Source organism: Mustela lutreola, chromosome 6, assembly GCF_030435805.1.
Source record: "Mustela lutreola isolate mMusLut2 chromosome 6, mMusLut2.pri, whole genome shotgun sequence".
NCBI classification, from domain to species: domain Eukaryota; kingdom Metazoa; phylum Chordata; class Mammalia; order Carnivora; family Mustelidae; genus Mustela; species Mustela lutreola.
In genome coordinates, this window is record NC_081295.1 from 112850842 (window position 1) to 112864801 (window position 13960).

General features: G+C 40.9%; 1 protein-coding gene across 2 annotated transcripts in view; it reads right to left on the reverse strand.

Moving 5' to 3' along the window:
- COL9A1 (collagen type IX alpha 1 chain) overlaps nucleotides 1-13960 on the reverse strand; it is a 92615-nt gene that overhangs the window by 1257 nt on the left and 77398 nt on the right. For both annotated transcript variants that reach the window (XM_059178374.1, XM_059178375.1), the window contains one exon: nucleotides 8105-8182. In XM_059178374.1, the coding sequence (XP_059034357.1) occupies nucleotides 8105-8182 (78 nt within the window). The remainder of the gene's footprint in view (nucleotides 1-8104; nucleotides 8183-13960) is intronic.

A 13960-nucleotide genomic window follows, 5' to 3' on the forward strand; every position in this document is an offset into this window, starting at 1 on the left:
AGTGTAATTGTTATTAATGTAATTGTTAGCGTAAATGTTATGTTAGTCGCCATCATAGTGTAAAATGTTCAAAATATATTTCATTAATAATTTCTGTTCTTATTACATGATAAAGGGATAATATTTTAGACACAGTGGCTGAAATAAACTATTATTAAATGAATTTCACCTGATTCTTTTGACATTGATAATGTGGCTAGTAGCAGGTTTAAAATTATGCACACAACTCTCCTTGTGGCTCACATTGTATTTCTCCAGTAGCCTCATCCCTACGAGGCGAGCAGTCTCCAGACAGGCAGTACGACTACAGCGCAGTGGTTAGAAGCACTGGGGTTAGAGGCAGAGAGCTCTGAGTTCTTGCTCTGCCGTTTGTGAATAGGGCGGCATTAGCAAGTCGTGAACCTTTCAGTTTCTTCATCTCCAAGATGGGATGATACCTTCCTTAAAACTAAACTCCCTGTCTGAAAGCCTCCACTAAGTAGGGGCTATCTGATTGTGAGGATATCACTGACGGATGTCTTAGAAGCCTGTGCAGTGCACCTGCAAACTTCCCAGATGTTTTCCCATCAGGGGCTCACCCCTGGGTGAATTTTATCATGGGGAGCATTTTGTTCCCTTTGTCTCGTTCAAAGGTTGTTTGGTCACACCGTGGGGCACATTCTCTGAGGCAGGGCACCCCATGGCAGGGAGGAATTTCTGCTGAATGCTTACCCACCGCATCACACCAGCAGTGTTTTCCCACTATTAGCGTAACAATGGCAAGAAGCAATCGGTGTGAGACAAATTGCATGTGCCATGATGATACCATTTTATAGAGATCCTCTTTCCGTCTCTGCCCTCCTACCTGGGCCGTTCCGCTGAAACAGTGGACATGTTCACTTATGTATCTGCTTAGATTCAGTTACTTGCCTTCTTTCTTAGTGGTTTTAGTTTTCTTTTTCTATTTTTGTGGTCTTATTACACGTGTCTTTTATTGGTCTTATTATAGTGGTCCAGTCTTAACTAAATGGTCTTATTACATATATCCAGTCTTATTACATATATCTCACATACTTTCATTTACTCATTTTATTTAACTTTTTTTTTTTTTTTTTTAATTTATTTGACAGAGAGCACAAGTAGGCAGAGCAGCAGGGAGAGGGTGAGGGGAAAGGCAGACTCTCCACTGAGCAGAGTGCCCTACCTGGGGCTCGATGCCAGGACCCCGAGATCATGCCAAAGGCAGATACCTAACTGACTGAACCACCCAGGCGCCCTCTCACATACTTTTAGAGGGAAGACAGATCAGAGATTTTATTTTACATATAAGATCTCATTCTACCTGCGATGCTTACAATTAGATCCACGCAAAGCAAGAATATAGAATAACCCATTATTAAGTTTGAATTATTATCTTTGATTCTCTCCATCTCAAGCCTATAGGTAAACAGAGAAATAAGTGATTTCCCCTAATCTATCCCATAAGCCTCCATTTAACTATATTAAGTTGTAGTGAAGCAGATGATTGTATTTTCCTCTAAAGACAAGGGCCCTGAGAAAGTTTTTCCCTAATCAAGAGCACCTGTAAATCAATAAGCCTCTAGCAGAGCCTCTCCAGGTCTCCTGACACAAAGTGGTTGTTCAAAGTCGCTCTTTGAAGGTTTAAAGATAGGCCAGAAAAAGGTGCGCATAAAGGGTAACTTTCACACACCTTAGGTGCAGCAATGTTCCCATGGAGACATACCATGTCTGCTTTCACAAAATCAAATCAGGATGAAGAGGAGAAAATGCCTAAAGGAAAGGTCACAAACCAAATGACCACGGAGGCAGAGTGGATAAGGCAGATCAGGGTAGGCGAACAGGGCGGAACCCAGGAGCCAACCCCTGTTTTTGTAAATCGTTTTAGAACAGAGCCATGGCCATGTGTGTATGTATCATCTACAGCTGCTTTTTCACTACAAGGGCAGAGCTGTCTAACTCGCACAGAGGCCGCAGGGCCCGCAGATCCAAACACTCTGGTCCTTCCCGGAAAAAGTCTGCTGACCCTTAGGGAAGTAAAGAAATGGCCCTGGATTAAGAATGCCTTGCTGTCTTTACAAGAAGAAAAGTGATAACGCGGGTCTAATGAAAACTGATCTAATGAGAAGTCCCACCTCACTGGTAGGGAGGCCACAGGGAGGACTGAGCCTGTGGCCGCTCTGCTCCAGCCCACAGCTGCCACAAGGGAAGACAGGCCAGAGCCTGCAGAACCTCTGATAATTGTCAGGGAAAGCTCGAAGCTGAGTTCTTGAATAGGTCTCCGTTTCTAAACCTTAGGATTCAAATTTTTATTGAACATTTGTAGAACCAGCCACGTGCCTAAAACCTTAAACTTAAGGGAATTTATTCTCTACTACACTAGATACTAGAAATCAGAAGGAAAGCTTTTTAGGTTTTCCTATGTGGTGCCCCATCACTACACATTCCAGGAGAGGTTTCTCACGTGGTGCATTTAATCCAGATTCCTGCTCATCCTCTGAAGAAAGAGTTGATGAAGCCATCCTGTGTACCCTCGATTGATTTTATGTAAAGCACATCTAGTCCAGTTCTCCCTTGGGCAAACACAGCAAGTGACCTTCGGGAGCTTTTATGATGTCACTGTCATCAAGGTCGTCCTCCTCATCAACACTTACAAACTATTTCCACTTTACCATGGCCATGAACTGTGCTCAACGTTGATCCTATTCTCCTCTTGTGTGAACTGAGAGTTCAGAAGGCTAAATAATCGTCCATTGTCACATAGCTAGAGGGTGTTGCAGCTGGAAACAAGGGCTCTTCGCCGCCCCTCCAATCCAGCCTTACCCCCATAGCCACGGATGAGCTAATTCTGCCGCGGTGTGTGCGCCACTGCGCATGTGCATGCGTGAGCCTGCACGGCAAGTGTGTGTGTGGGGGGGTGTTTTTTCTTTAATTCTTTGCACCTGAATTGACTAGGACGTAAAAAGAGGTACAATCTACAAGAGTAATACTGATTCTTCTGGAGCTCTATGTATCCTAAGAAACTAAAGATATTTTTACTGAGGTTTTTGTCCTGTAGAAATGACCAGGGGAAGAAACCAGGCGTCACATAACAGATCGTCAGTTTCCGGTGAGCCCAGACCCTGGGCATTTACTCTCCAATGTTCTTGTTACTGTTTAGGAATGTAATTTTGGGGTGACACTAGGTCACAGTCCAAATCATTCAAGAAGTCCAGCAGCTTCATTAGCAAATATCTGTAAACTAGCCTCCAACTCCTCAGAAGAAAACAGATCTGAAGTGTTCTCATTATGCTTTGTCTGCCTCATGGGTGTGTTAGCTGCACTAACCAGCTAATGATTACACAGTTTTCTGAAATTTCAAGGGCCTATAAAAATGTTATGGCCAAACAGTGTTATTTTTCAAAATAATGTGTTATTCTCTGTGTGAACACTAGAGGGTAGTCATGTTACACTGACAGAGACCAGTCCCCCCTGGAACATTCTGAAGGATCTAACATGTGGGGCAGAGTGAAAGGGACCGTTTAAAGGCCTTAAAAAAAAACCACCTGCAAGTAATTTTCAGCATTAATTTATCCACGGGCTATGTAAAATATGTGTCAGAGACTTCCTTACAGTTCTCACCTTATTCTGAAGCTTACTTTTGTGGTGTTTAACAAAGCATATATGTTTAAGGAATTGGCATAAAATGGTTTGTGTATTTAAGATCCCCACGGCCAAATATAATAGTTGCAGTGACAGAAATAGGTTAAATGGCTACTGCTAAACCAGGCTACACTGAATGTGCCTTTGGTCTGGGGCTTGTTGGGGGTTTTTCCACTCAGTATTCACAAGTAAAGCTCACCTCTGGGCAAATTTTGCCTAAGAAACCTAAGTAGCCCAGTTGCCTAGCATGACCCTATACAAAGCCAGATCTACCCTTCTCTCCTCATCCCAGAAGGGAAAGCATGTCAACCCACAGGCCACATTCCTGGTGGTCACAAACTTCTGTGTCCTTATCTAACTGGCTTCTTCCCCTCATGAGTTTGAATGCACAGTGGAGATCAGAACCTATTCTTAAAATGTTTCCTTAAAATCCTCAGAGCGGCAAGGAACTGGTCCCAAGCAGGCAAATTCAGAGGCAGCAGGCGTAGAGGGTTACTTTTAATGAGACAACCCAATCAATCGATATCACCAAAGGCCTGTGGTAAGTAACTGAAGGTAGGGGCAGGAGGTTGAGGGCATCTAAAGCCCCAGGGATCTCTATTGTGATCTGCTCTGCTCTGTGAGAGACAAAAAGAAGTCAAGACATTAAATGGTTATGGGACATGCTGAAGTTACATGGCTAGAGCGGCAAAGACTAAGCTAAAGACAAACATGACTGGAGAGCCAGCTCAACATTCTGTCTACTACATGAACCTGGACCTAGAAAGTATGAGTATCTGCCTCTGTCACTGATTAGCTAAGAGACCTTTGTCAGAGCAAGTGACCTTTGTAAGTCTGTATTTTCTCAAACACGAACAGAGGAATACAAAAGGATCATAGCTAAGTTTGCAAAATGCCGGCCATATGCCAGGCACTGTTCTAAGTGTTTCACATGTATTCATGTGTATGTAGATCTTCCTGAATAACTCTAGAGGGTACATGTGCTTATTAACCTTGTGACACGGAGGGGAATGGAAGCGTCAAGAGGTGAGGTAGCTCCAAGGAAGTGACAGCGCGGTGTGTGAACCCTGCCAGCCTGACTCCAGAGCCTGTCCTCCCTAAGTACCCATTCTGCCTCCCTCGGGCTGTGGGAAACAGACTGGAGGATATGGGAACTTCTTAGACAAAGAGCCCTACAGCCAATCTGCATGGTGGTTTTAATAATGATCTATGGTCCATATGAAGCAGCGTACCATCACGGCCCAAAGGGCCACTAAACACTAGACACTGAACAGAGAGGTCTGATATGGAAAGGAGACGAAGAACTAAAACTAACTACAAAGAGCAAAGGAATTCTGATAACTGATAGATAATTAATGTATTAGCTACCTTTTTTTTCAAATATATCCTATATCAGATATGCTTGCGTCAGAAAGAATGATCAAATGAAGTTTTTTCACCCAGGAGGATTTAAGTCCCAAATCCAAGTCCCAATAGAAGACAACAAGGAAAGTTGCAGGATATCCTGTTCTGCAGGAGGTTTATTTTAGGTACCAGACAAGAACCCTGCACAGAGTGCTATTGGAAGTTCCTCCAGGCCCTAAAGTCCTATTACTATTACCTTTGTGAACGCCCAGAAACCACATTTCTAATCACATTCCAGGTTCTGCCAGGGAAATTAAAAAGCCCAGCCTCTCAGTGGACAGTGAACTCGTTTAATAATTTACTGTGAACCAGTACTTAGCATTTATGATTTGGAGTTGGAAGTCACCCAATGTCATAGAGCTAGTAAGTGACAGAGTCGGAATTTGAACCCAGGATATCTGAACTGTGGAGCTCCAGATAGCTCACTTGCCCAGTACGAGCTTAAGGAGACGAATGACTCAAATAGCTCTTGTTTCGGGAGTGATGGATTGGGGAAATTGTCAGCTAAGCGTATTCATAGCGTAGACGAGAGAATGTGAGCTGACCTAAAAACCAGAGAAAACCAAAGCACCCAGCTGATGCTTCGAGGTTTGGGGGGAACATAAACCCTTTGTGCCTGTGCACTAAAGCACTTGCAAAACTGTGTGCTTTTGAAGAGTGGCCCAGGCTTTTAAAATATAATCTGAAACTCAGATTTCCCACTAAATAATGTCAGATATCCTCTCAAGGGAAATATAATAAAAGCCCAGATTTCAAAGTGTACCAGGAAGCAAGGGACCAGGACTGGCAAGAGGCAGAAAGGAAAAGGCAAAGGGCAGGTGCCCCAGTCCTGAAATAGCCAACAACCGTTGTTAACAAAGCATATTTAAGTATTAAATTCAAGACCAGCTATAACAAATTCATTTTTTCCTAAGGGAGACAAGATGGGGACCAGGCAGAGCTGCCAGGGATGAGCTTGTTCTGCCTTAACCATTGTGCCCAGCACATGTCTGAGGAACTAAAAAGCAAACCAGGGACGCCCCCTTCTGGGAGAGCAATGGCCCCAGAGCACAGGGGAACCGGTCCGGGTCAGATCCAGCAACTCTGAGTGCAATTACTGCAGATGGAGACTGACACGTCCCCTCGTGACAGCCTGGGGCACTGCAGGTACAGAGCTGGGTCTGTCTCAGTCTTCCCATTTGAAACCCAAAACATGGTTTATCAACAGAGTGTTGGAAACTAACAGTCACCAGAAATGATCATCTATTTCTGCTAAAGGAAAATCTCGCCAAGAATACAAGTTGCTGGTCTGCGAAATGTTACATGATCTGTCAACAAAGTGGGAGAAGGAGAAATTGTAAGGCAATCCTATAATATATAGATCATTAAATAGATTGGAATGATATTTTTATCAGCTTTAAACCACCTATCGCTACCACTGATAAAGGAGGAAAGCACTCAGTAAGTTTTATTTCCGTTTCCTCTATTAAACATCCATGAGTGGATGCAGAATTTATCATACACTGAAATCTTCTCTTGGTCCCGTGTAGCTTCAACCAGATTTTCTTTCCTTTTCCAATCATAAAAACCTCCTTTTCCAATCATGAAAATTTATCAATTTGTGAAAGCATTTTGACAGACCCATGAATCACAGTTTTGCATAGCAGTGTTTGAACCGTCTCCAAATGTATTCATATTTTTTTTTAAAAATGTTAATGAGAGAGTAATTCCCAGGAGCAATGAAATGGATAATGAGAAAGCAGTGATGTTTTTGGCTGCAATTAGAAGCATGATTGAATAGGTAAGCCTGTCAGAATTGGAAAATGAGCATTTCTTTTTCTACATTTCCCTACACCAAGTTTTCCAAATCTACTGTGGAAGCGTGGACCACCCTTTCTCGGCAGATCCTCTCACCCTGATTCCCAGCATTCGCTGGGAGGCTATATATCATTCAGGCGCGTAAACCGAAGTGACTTTCTGTGCTGCTTCTGTGGTGGGGCTGGTAGGCCATTTCCCAGAGGATGAGTGTGTGGCAGCTTAGGCTGTGGGGACAGAGTAGCCAGTGTGTAAAGACAGAACAGACGCCCAGTGTGCAAAACCAGGCTCTCCACACAGAGGCAACTTTGTCACCTCAGCCAGGGCAGCTGTGCTACGTGGCTCGTGTATGGTTCTTTGTGGCTATATGAATAGGAATGTTCAGGTTTATTTTATTTATTTACTTTGGATATGGGTTTCTGGAGGGTCTGGATATTTGAAACAGGAGCTTGTAAAATAAGACTTCGGTTACCCCCTATGCAACATGAGTAGTTTGAAAACTTGGATTAATTTTCTTGTTGCTCTGACTTTTTGGTCATTTTGGGAAACTATCAATGAGGCTAACAACGGCTAGGACCTCATTCATTCAGAAATTTCTAACAAGTGCATTGTGGCTGGACCTTGACACGAGTTTTTAAAGTCATCTATTCAAGAAATTAATATTTTAAGCCCTGACACTTGTTTTCTCATGAGGAACACAGGCATGAAGGGGCACCTGGGTGGCTCAGTGGGTTAAAGCCTCTGCCTTCGGCTCAGGTCATGATCTCAGGGTTCTGGAATCGAGCCCCACATCAGGCTCTCTGCTCAGCAGGGAGCCTGCTTCCCCCTCTCTCTCTGCCTGCCTCTCTGCCTACTTATGATCTCTCTCTGTCAAATAAATAAATTCTTTAAAAAAATAAAAAATTTTAAAAAATTAAAAATAAACAGGAAACTATCAACGAGGCTAACAATGGCTAGGACCTCATTCATTCAAAGTTTTCTAACAAGTGCACTGTGGCTGGACCTTGACACAATTTTTTAAAGTCATCTATTCAAGAAATGAATATTTTAAGCCCTGACACTTGTTTTCTCACAAGGAACAGAGGCATGATTTATAATTCTTTTAACTCTTCCTTAAAGTTGGTCTTGAAAAATCTGTGCCAGCCGTTACTGAGAATCACATGACAGGCATAAGTAATTAAAGGGCAAGTCTTTATAATGGTATCCAATTCAGACTGCACACTCGCTACCAATTTCTCAACCCTGTGCTGCTGTATAACACACTTACCTGGGAGACCTGTTGCTCCAGGCAAGCCCTTCGGACCTCTTCCTGGAGGGCCACGTTCCCCTCTTTCTCCCAAGTCACCTGCATGTCATTAGAGAAATGTTATTTTTCTGTATGCTTATAAAAAGAAAGTTCCATATTTTTAGACTTTCAGCAGACCCAGCGTTGAGAAAGCAAAATCTCATGAAGTTGCCACAAACGAGGTTGTAGTAAATACATAGCCAGGCAAAACATAAGTCAATTATATGAAGAGATCTAAGGGGGAAAATCAAATAATCATATTCATTAAAGGATAAACAAACTAAAATATCTAATGATCAACATTCAATAAACCAAGAATCAAATGCTGCCTCCTTAACATGATAAAATGTATCTACCTCAACCGGAGAGTTAGGGTAACGCCTATTGGGAAACATGAGAAGCAGTTCCACTACACACACAGCATCACAGAGATGCCCACGTTTATCATTAGTATTTGTCATTTAGTTTGAGAGTCGAAAACATCCCTCTTTTTAAGTGGCATCAGTGTGTATCTTAAATCTTTGAAAATCAACTCAAAATCTACTACAAGCAATGAGAGTAATTCAGTAAAGGAGCAAGATACAAAATTAATTGTTTTCATATATACAAACAACCACCAGAACTAAGATGTAGTGAAAAAATATCCCATTTATCATAACAATTAAATTAATAACAAGGAAGAAGTTTAATCAGAAATATGCAAATCCAACATTAAAAAATTAACATTTCTGAAGGATACAAAGGACTTGACAACTGTTCGTAGGTGGAATGACATCAACACAAAAAGGTGTTGACTTCTCCCTAAGATGAAGTTTCGTCATGTTCCCAATAAAAATTTTTTTAACCAAAAAAGGGAATTCTGAAGTTTGTACAGAAAAATGCATAAGCCAGAATAGCCACAAAAACTCGAAAAAGAAAAGGTATATGAGGGAATTAATCCTACCACGTATTAAACCAATTAACATGGTGTGGTACTGGTACATGAATAGATAAACCACTGAAACAGCCCCAAAACAGGTTTGGATACATAAAGGATTTTGTTTTGTAATAAACATGCCATCTTAAAGTGGGAAGCAGTCAAACAAGTCAATAAATGGTGTTTGAAAAAGTGGGAAACCAGCTGGAAAAAGAAAAGTTGAATCTGTTCCTCACAACATAATCCGGGATATATTATAAGTGGATCAAACATTTAAATGTATAAGAACCAGAAGAAAGCAAGGGAGAAATATTTTATAACTTCAGATTTGAGTTGGCCTTTCTGTTATGATTCAAAATATGAAGAGTTCCTAAAATCTATACAAAAAGGTCAACAACAGTAAAAAGAATATATAAGCAAAAAAGCCACTAAAAGGAAACAAAAATAAGTCTGGAATATATGAAAAATTCCTGGACTTCACTCTCACATCAAAATAAATGGAAATTTAAAATAACACAAGCTACTTTGAATGATAAGATCGGCAAAAATTCCAGAGTTGAATCAAACATATGTTAGCAAGTATGTGGAAAAGCGATTACATATCGCTAATAACACTGCAAACTGAGACAGTCTCTTGGAGGGTAATTTAACAATATCTATCAAAATTACAAATGGTAGTACCATTTTACCTGGCACTTCCACTTCTGGGAATTCATCGTAGGAACATAAATGCTATGCTGATATTTACACAAAGATGAAATTGTGTGGTCCACAGCAGCCTTGCGGTAATGGCAGGAGATGGGAAACTAAATGTCCACGAGAGGGTTAAATGCGTTATGCTACTCCTGCAAAATGGTATACTACGCAGCTATGAAGAAGAACCAGGAAGCTCTTTAAAATGATCTCAAAACATATTGTTCAGTGAAAAAATTTAAGGTCCAGATCACTACTAAAGGGCAATACGACTTGTTTCTAAAAGGCTATAGAGAGTGTATGTAACCGTATATTGTTCATCATCACTGGCAAAGATATGTAGGAAACTAATAAAAGGGATTATCTCATGGGAAGGATAAAGGAATCTAGGCAGATGGGAGACCAGAGTGGGAGAAAAACTCTTCAGTAAATATCTTTTCATATATTTTAAATTCTCAAACATTGTAAATTTAGTATTGCTGAAAATAAATTAATGAATTTTCAAAATTTTAAATGTGCTATCACAAGTGCCCACACTTCACTTGTGATTCATTATTTACATGGAATATGCTTTGGATTACAACCAACCATGTTTATTTGCAAGACAGTTGATTTTCAGCCACAGAACCAAGTTTCATTAATTATCCTGGCCCCTGCAGAGAAACCCAGAAACTTGGCCTCATTAACAAAGTGCCCTAATACCTAGTCAACTGCTCCTAAATGACGTTTATGGCTCATAGTAGAAGGCATTATTCTACTATCCCATTGGCATAGTATTATATTATCACACTACTCTTGTAGAAGATGCAGTACATTTTTCAAGATTTTATATGTGATCATTTTTTCCAAACATTTGTATCAGCCCAACTTGATTCAATATTGAGTCAAGTTTGTTAGAATTTTAAAAAACAAAAGCATGCATGCCAAAATAGTAAAAAACAAAAATAAAAACAACAAAAAAAAAACCTCTAATTACGAAGTGAATGTTTAGTTACCATACTTTGATTTGAGCTGTGAATGTCCTTGTATGAATATTTTTTTATCATGAGTCAAATATATTTTAAAAACAATTTTAAAATTATATAAACACTGTGTGAGGATACAGAGCTCAAGTTGAACTCATTCACATAAGCTTTTTTTTTACACTCATCAATATGGCCTTACTATATTAGGAAGATAACGATAATTAGCATTTTAAAAACGAAGAACTTCAGCGCTCTTGTTAACTTAGCAATTTAAATGTCATATCACTGTAATTCTGGAGGCTAGCAACGAGAAGAGAACCAATAAATGTGCCACATTTTCCGAAGATAGGGGAAGATTATAAATTAAAATGTAACTTCCACGCAAACCGTGAAAGTTAAACACTTTGTATTACGAAGCCACATCCCCTTTAAAATGTCGCTTGCAAGGAAGGTCTTAGTCGTGATCCTGCCTTGCGGTTGTCATCAATTGTAGACACACAATTTTTAGAGGGGCTCCAGGACAGAGGCACAGGGCAAGCTGCTGGTCCTTCCCAGCCCAGGGAGCTGCGGCCTGGCTCTGTGATCCCTGGGGTCAATCCGCTCCTTCAAACCCTGATCATGGCTTCTTTCGACATTTCTGAAAACTGGCTCAGGGAACTAAAGGTGCACCTTTATTAGCTAGCCTACTGTGTGGAAAAACAGAGGGAGCTTGTCAAATGAGCTTTAGATAAGGTAAAAAGGGAAACGTGCAGTGTAAGTAGCAAAACAGCTCCGTCGGAACAGAGTGGCTAAAATGAAAGAAATTCTCATTGCTCCATGGTTGCTCTTTATTTCGTTTATTTGAAAGCTATAACTGACACTCCAACCCCATGCAAACTGACTAATACCAAAAAAAGAGTTAGTCACGGTAATGACGTGTATATTTTCTCAAGCCGTCATTTACATGGTGACACATCGTTTGACTCACACGAAAATATCTAAAAATAGATATATAGCCTTACTCAAAGGAACTTAAAATTAACCCAAACCATGAACATTTAAAAATAGTATTTATGACACAGAATTTATGACCCAGAAGACCAATACTAAACAATTAGATATCTCTCATGTTTCTGCTTGAATAGACATGTAAAATGTACCTGTGGCATGGGTCTTGGCCCTCTTTGTATAATATTGCACAAAACATGTCCATGAAAAACAAAAAAATTATAAATATGATTTAAGATTTGAGTATGATTTCTGGCAGATATTTCTACTAGCTCCTATTGAAAATGTTTCACTGTGTTTTGCAAACTAATTGCTTAGGAAAAAATGATTTTATTAAAGACATAGTTTGAACTACTCAACGCTTTAGTAAAATTTATTTGTTCATTATCTGTGGAGTAATTTCCTTGGAAAAAGACTCTCAAAGTAATATGTTGAGCAAGACTCAGACTATCCCTTTATTAGGCATGGGAAAAAGACAGCAGGGAACATTGAAATACATCTCTTCTCTAACTGGCTGAATAGTTAAGTTTCAAATGCTGGACTATTTGTTCTCTGGGAAAAATTGACGTGTAACCTTTGGCTAGTGGGACATTATATGTTTTCAATTACATATTACTGTTACAATGTATGTGGTAGGACAAGAAAGGTCAAGTCTGGTTACCTAGAAATCTACATTTCCAAATCTGTGACAGCATTGATTGATAAAATCCAAAGACAGCAGTCCTTCCTTCCTTCCCACACCCCAAAGTTCAAGAAGTAAGACAGAAAAGATCCTGCTTTAAAGGAACCCAGTGATTATAAAGGGATGGAGGAAGGTGGGGGGAAAAGTCCTTCAGAAAAAAGAAAGACTATATCTCTTCTAGACTATGTCATAAATACTAAAGAAACATTAGTCTCTTAGACGATCAAACAATGCTTGATGAATAAACTCTGTGCCAGGAGGCATTTTCCAGTTTCCAAATATAGAAATATATTTTTCTTCCCTTCAAAATAAGGTCCATCTGTTAGAGCCAAGTCAGCCCAACACAGCCACAATTCTGTGCTTCTAGGAGCTTCCCAGGACACTTCCTGGACATTTCACCTTTGTTTCCTGTGGTTTCCAACCCTACTTGTGTATTAAAATCCCATGGGGGTGTTTTTAAATCCTGCTGCTCAGACCTATTAAGCCAGAATCTGGGAATGGGATCCAGCCGTGGATAGTTTTTAAAACTCTCCAAATGATTCCACGGTGCACCCCAGGCTGAGAAACACAGCCTTAGGCAGATGCTACTAGCATAGCAAGTAGACATAGACATTCTTATTTCTTAGAAAATAAAATGGGACTTCAGGCGAGTTCTCTTACTAACTCAAAGTTAGGTTTTATCCCACATATGAAGACTTCCTTTTAGCCAAAGAAAACAGGGCTGGGATTCCTGTAGCCTACAAGGCGTTTCCTTTTGGCAGGAAGATGGGTGACTGCCCTACGGCATCAGATTCATCGGGAGACTTGTTAGAATGCAGACGGCTGGGCCTCGCCTGCCGTGTCTCGGATCGGGGGACCAGGGTGGGGTAGAGAATCTCTATTCCAGACGGGTCCCTGGCCATGCTGACGCTCCAGGGGGCATGCTCTCACAACCACTGCTCACAAGGGAACTGAGGAGAAAGGCTGAGGAGTCACCTTGAGCTCTGGTGCCACAGAAACAACTAAGTCAACAATCCACTCGAGGCAGCAGAGTTTCTTGGAACCCGAACAGAGTGAATGGGGACTAACCACAGAGAGAGTCCCTACTCCTGAGTTCCTGAACCAGGAGCTAAAAGCAGGACAAAGATGAGCGGCGATGAGCTTCTTTCAAAGAAAATACTCCGTTCTCTTTAAGAGCTCTGAGCTCTCTCCACATTTGATTTTGTCCAGCCTCTGAAAGCTCGGAAATCCTGCCAGCCTTGCAAGAGGCTCCAATGAGGGGTCATTTTTTCACATATGGCAATGCACATGCCCTCTACCCCCAAAAAAACCCCAAACATAATTAACAAAATTGTTCCAACTGAGAGTGTAGTTAGCCAAATACATCAGCAATTCATTTACAGATCCAAAAAGGCTGCTTGCTTGCCGTCTGACCCTTCACACCATAATATTTATCCCTAATGGGTGCACCACCATTTAAAAAAAAAAAAAACCTCTCCTGTTTCTGATGCCACATCTTTCCGAAGCTCCCTAGAGAACTGTCAGTCACTTGCCAAGATAGAGAAATGCCTCATTTTGCTCCGCGCTCTCTGTCAGTGATCCGGGCCACACGCCCG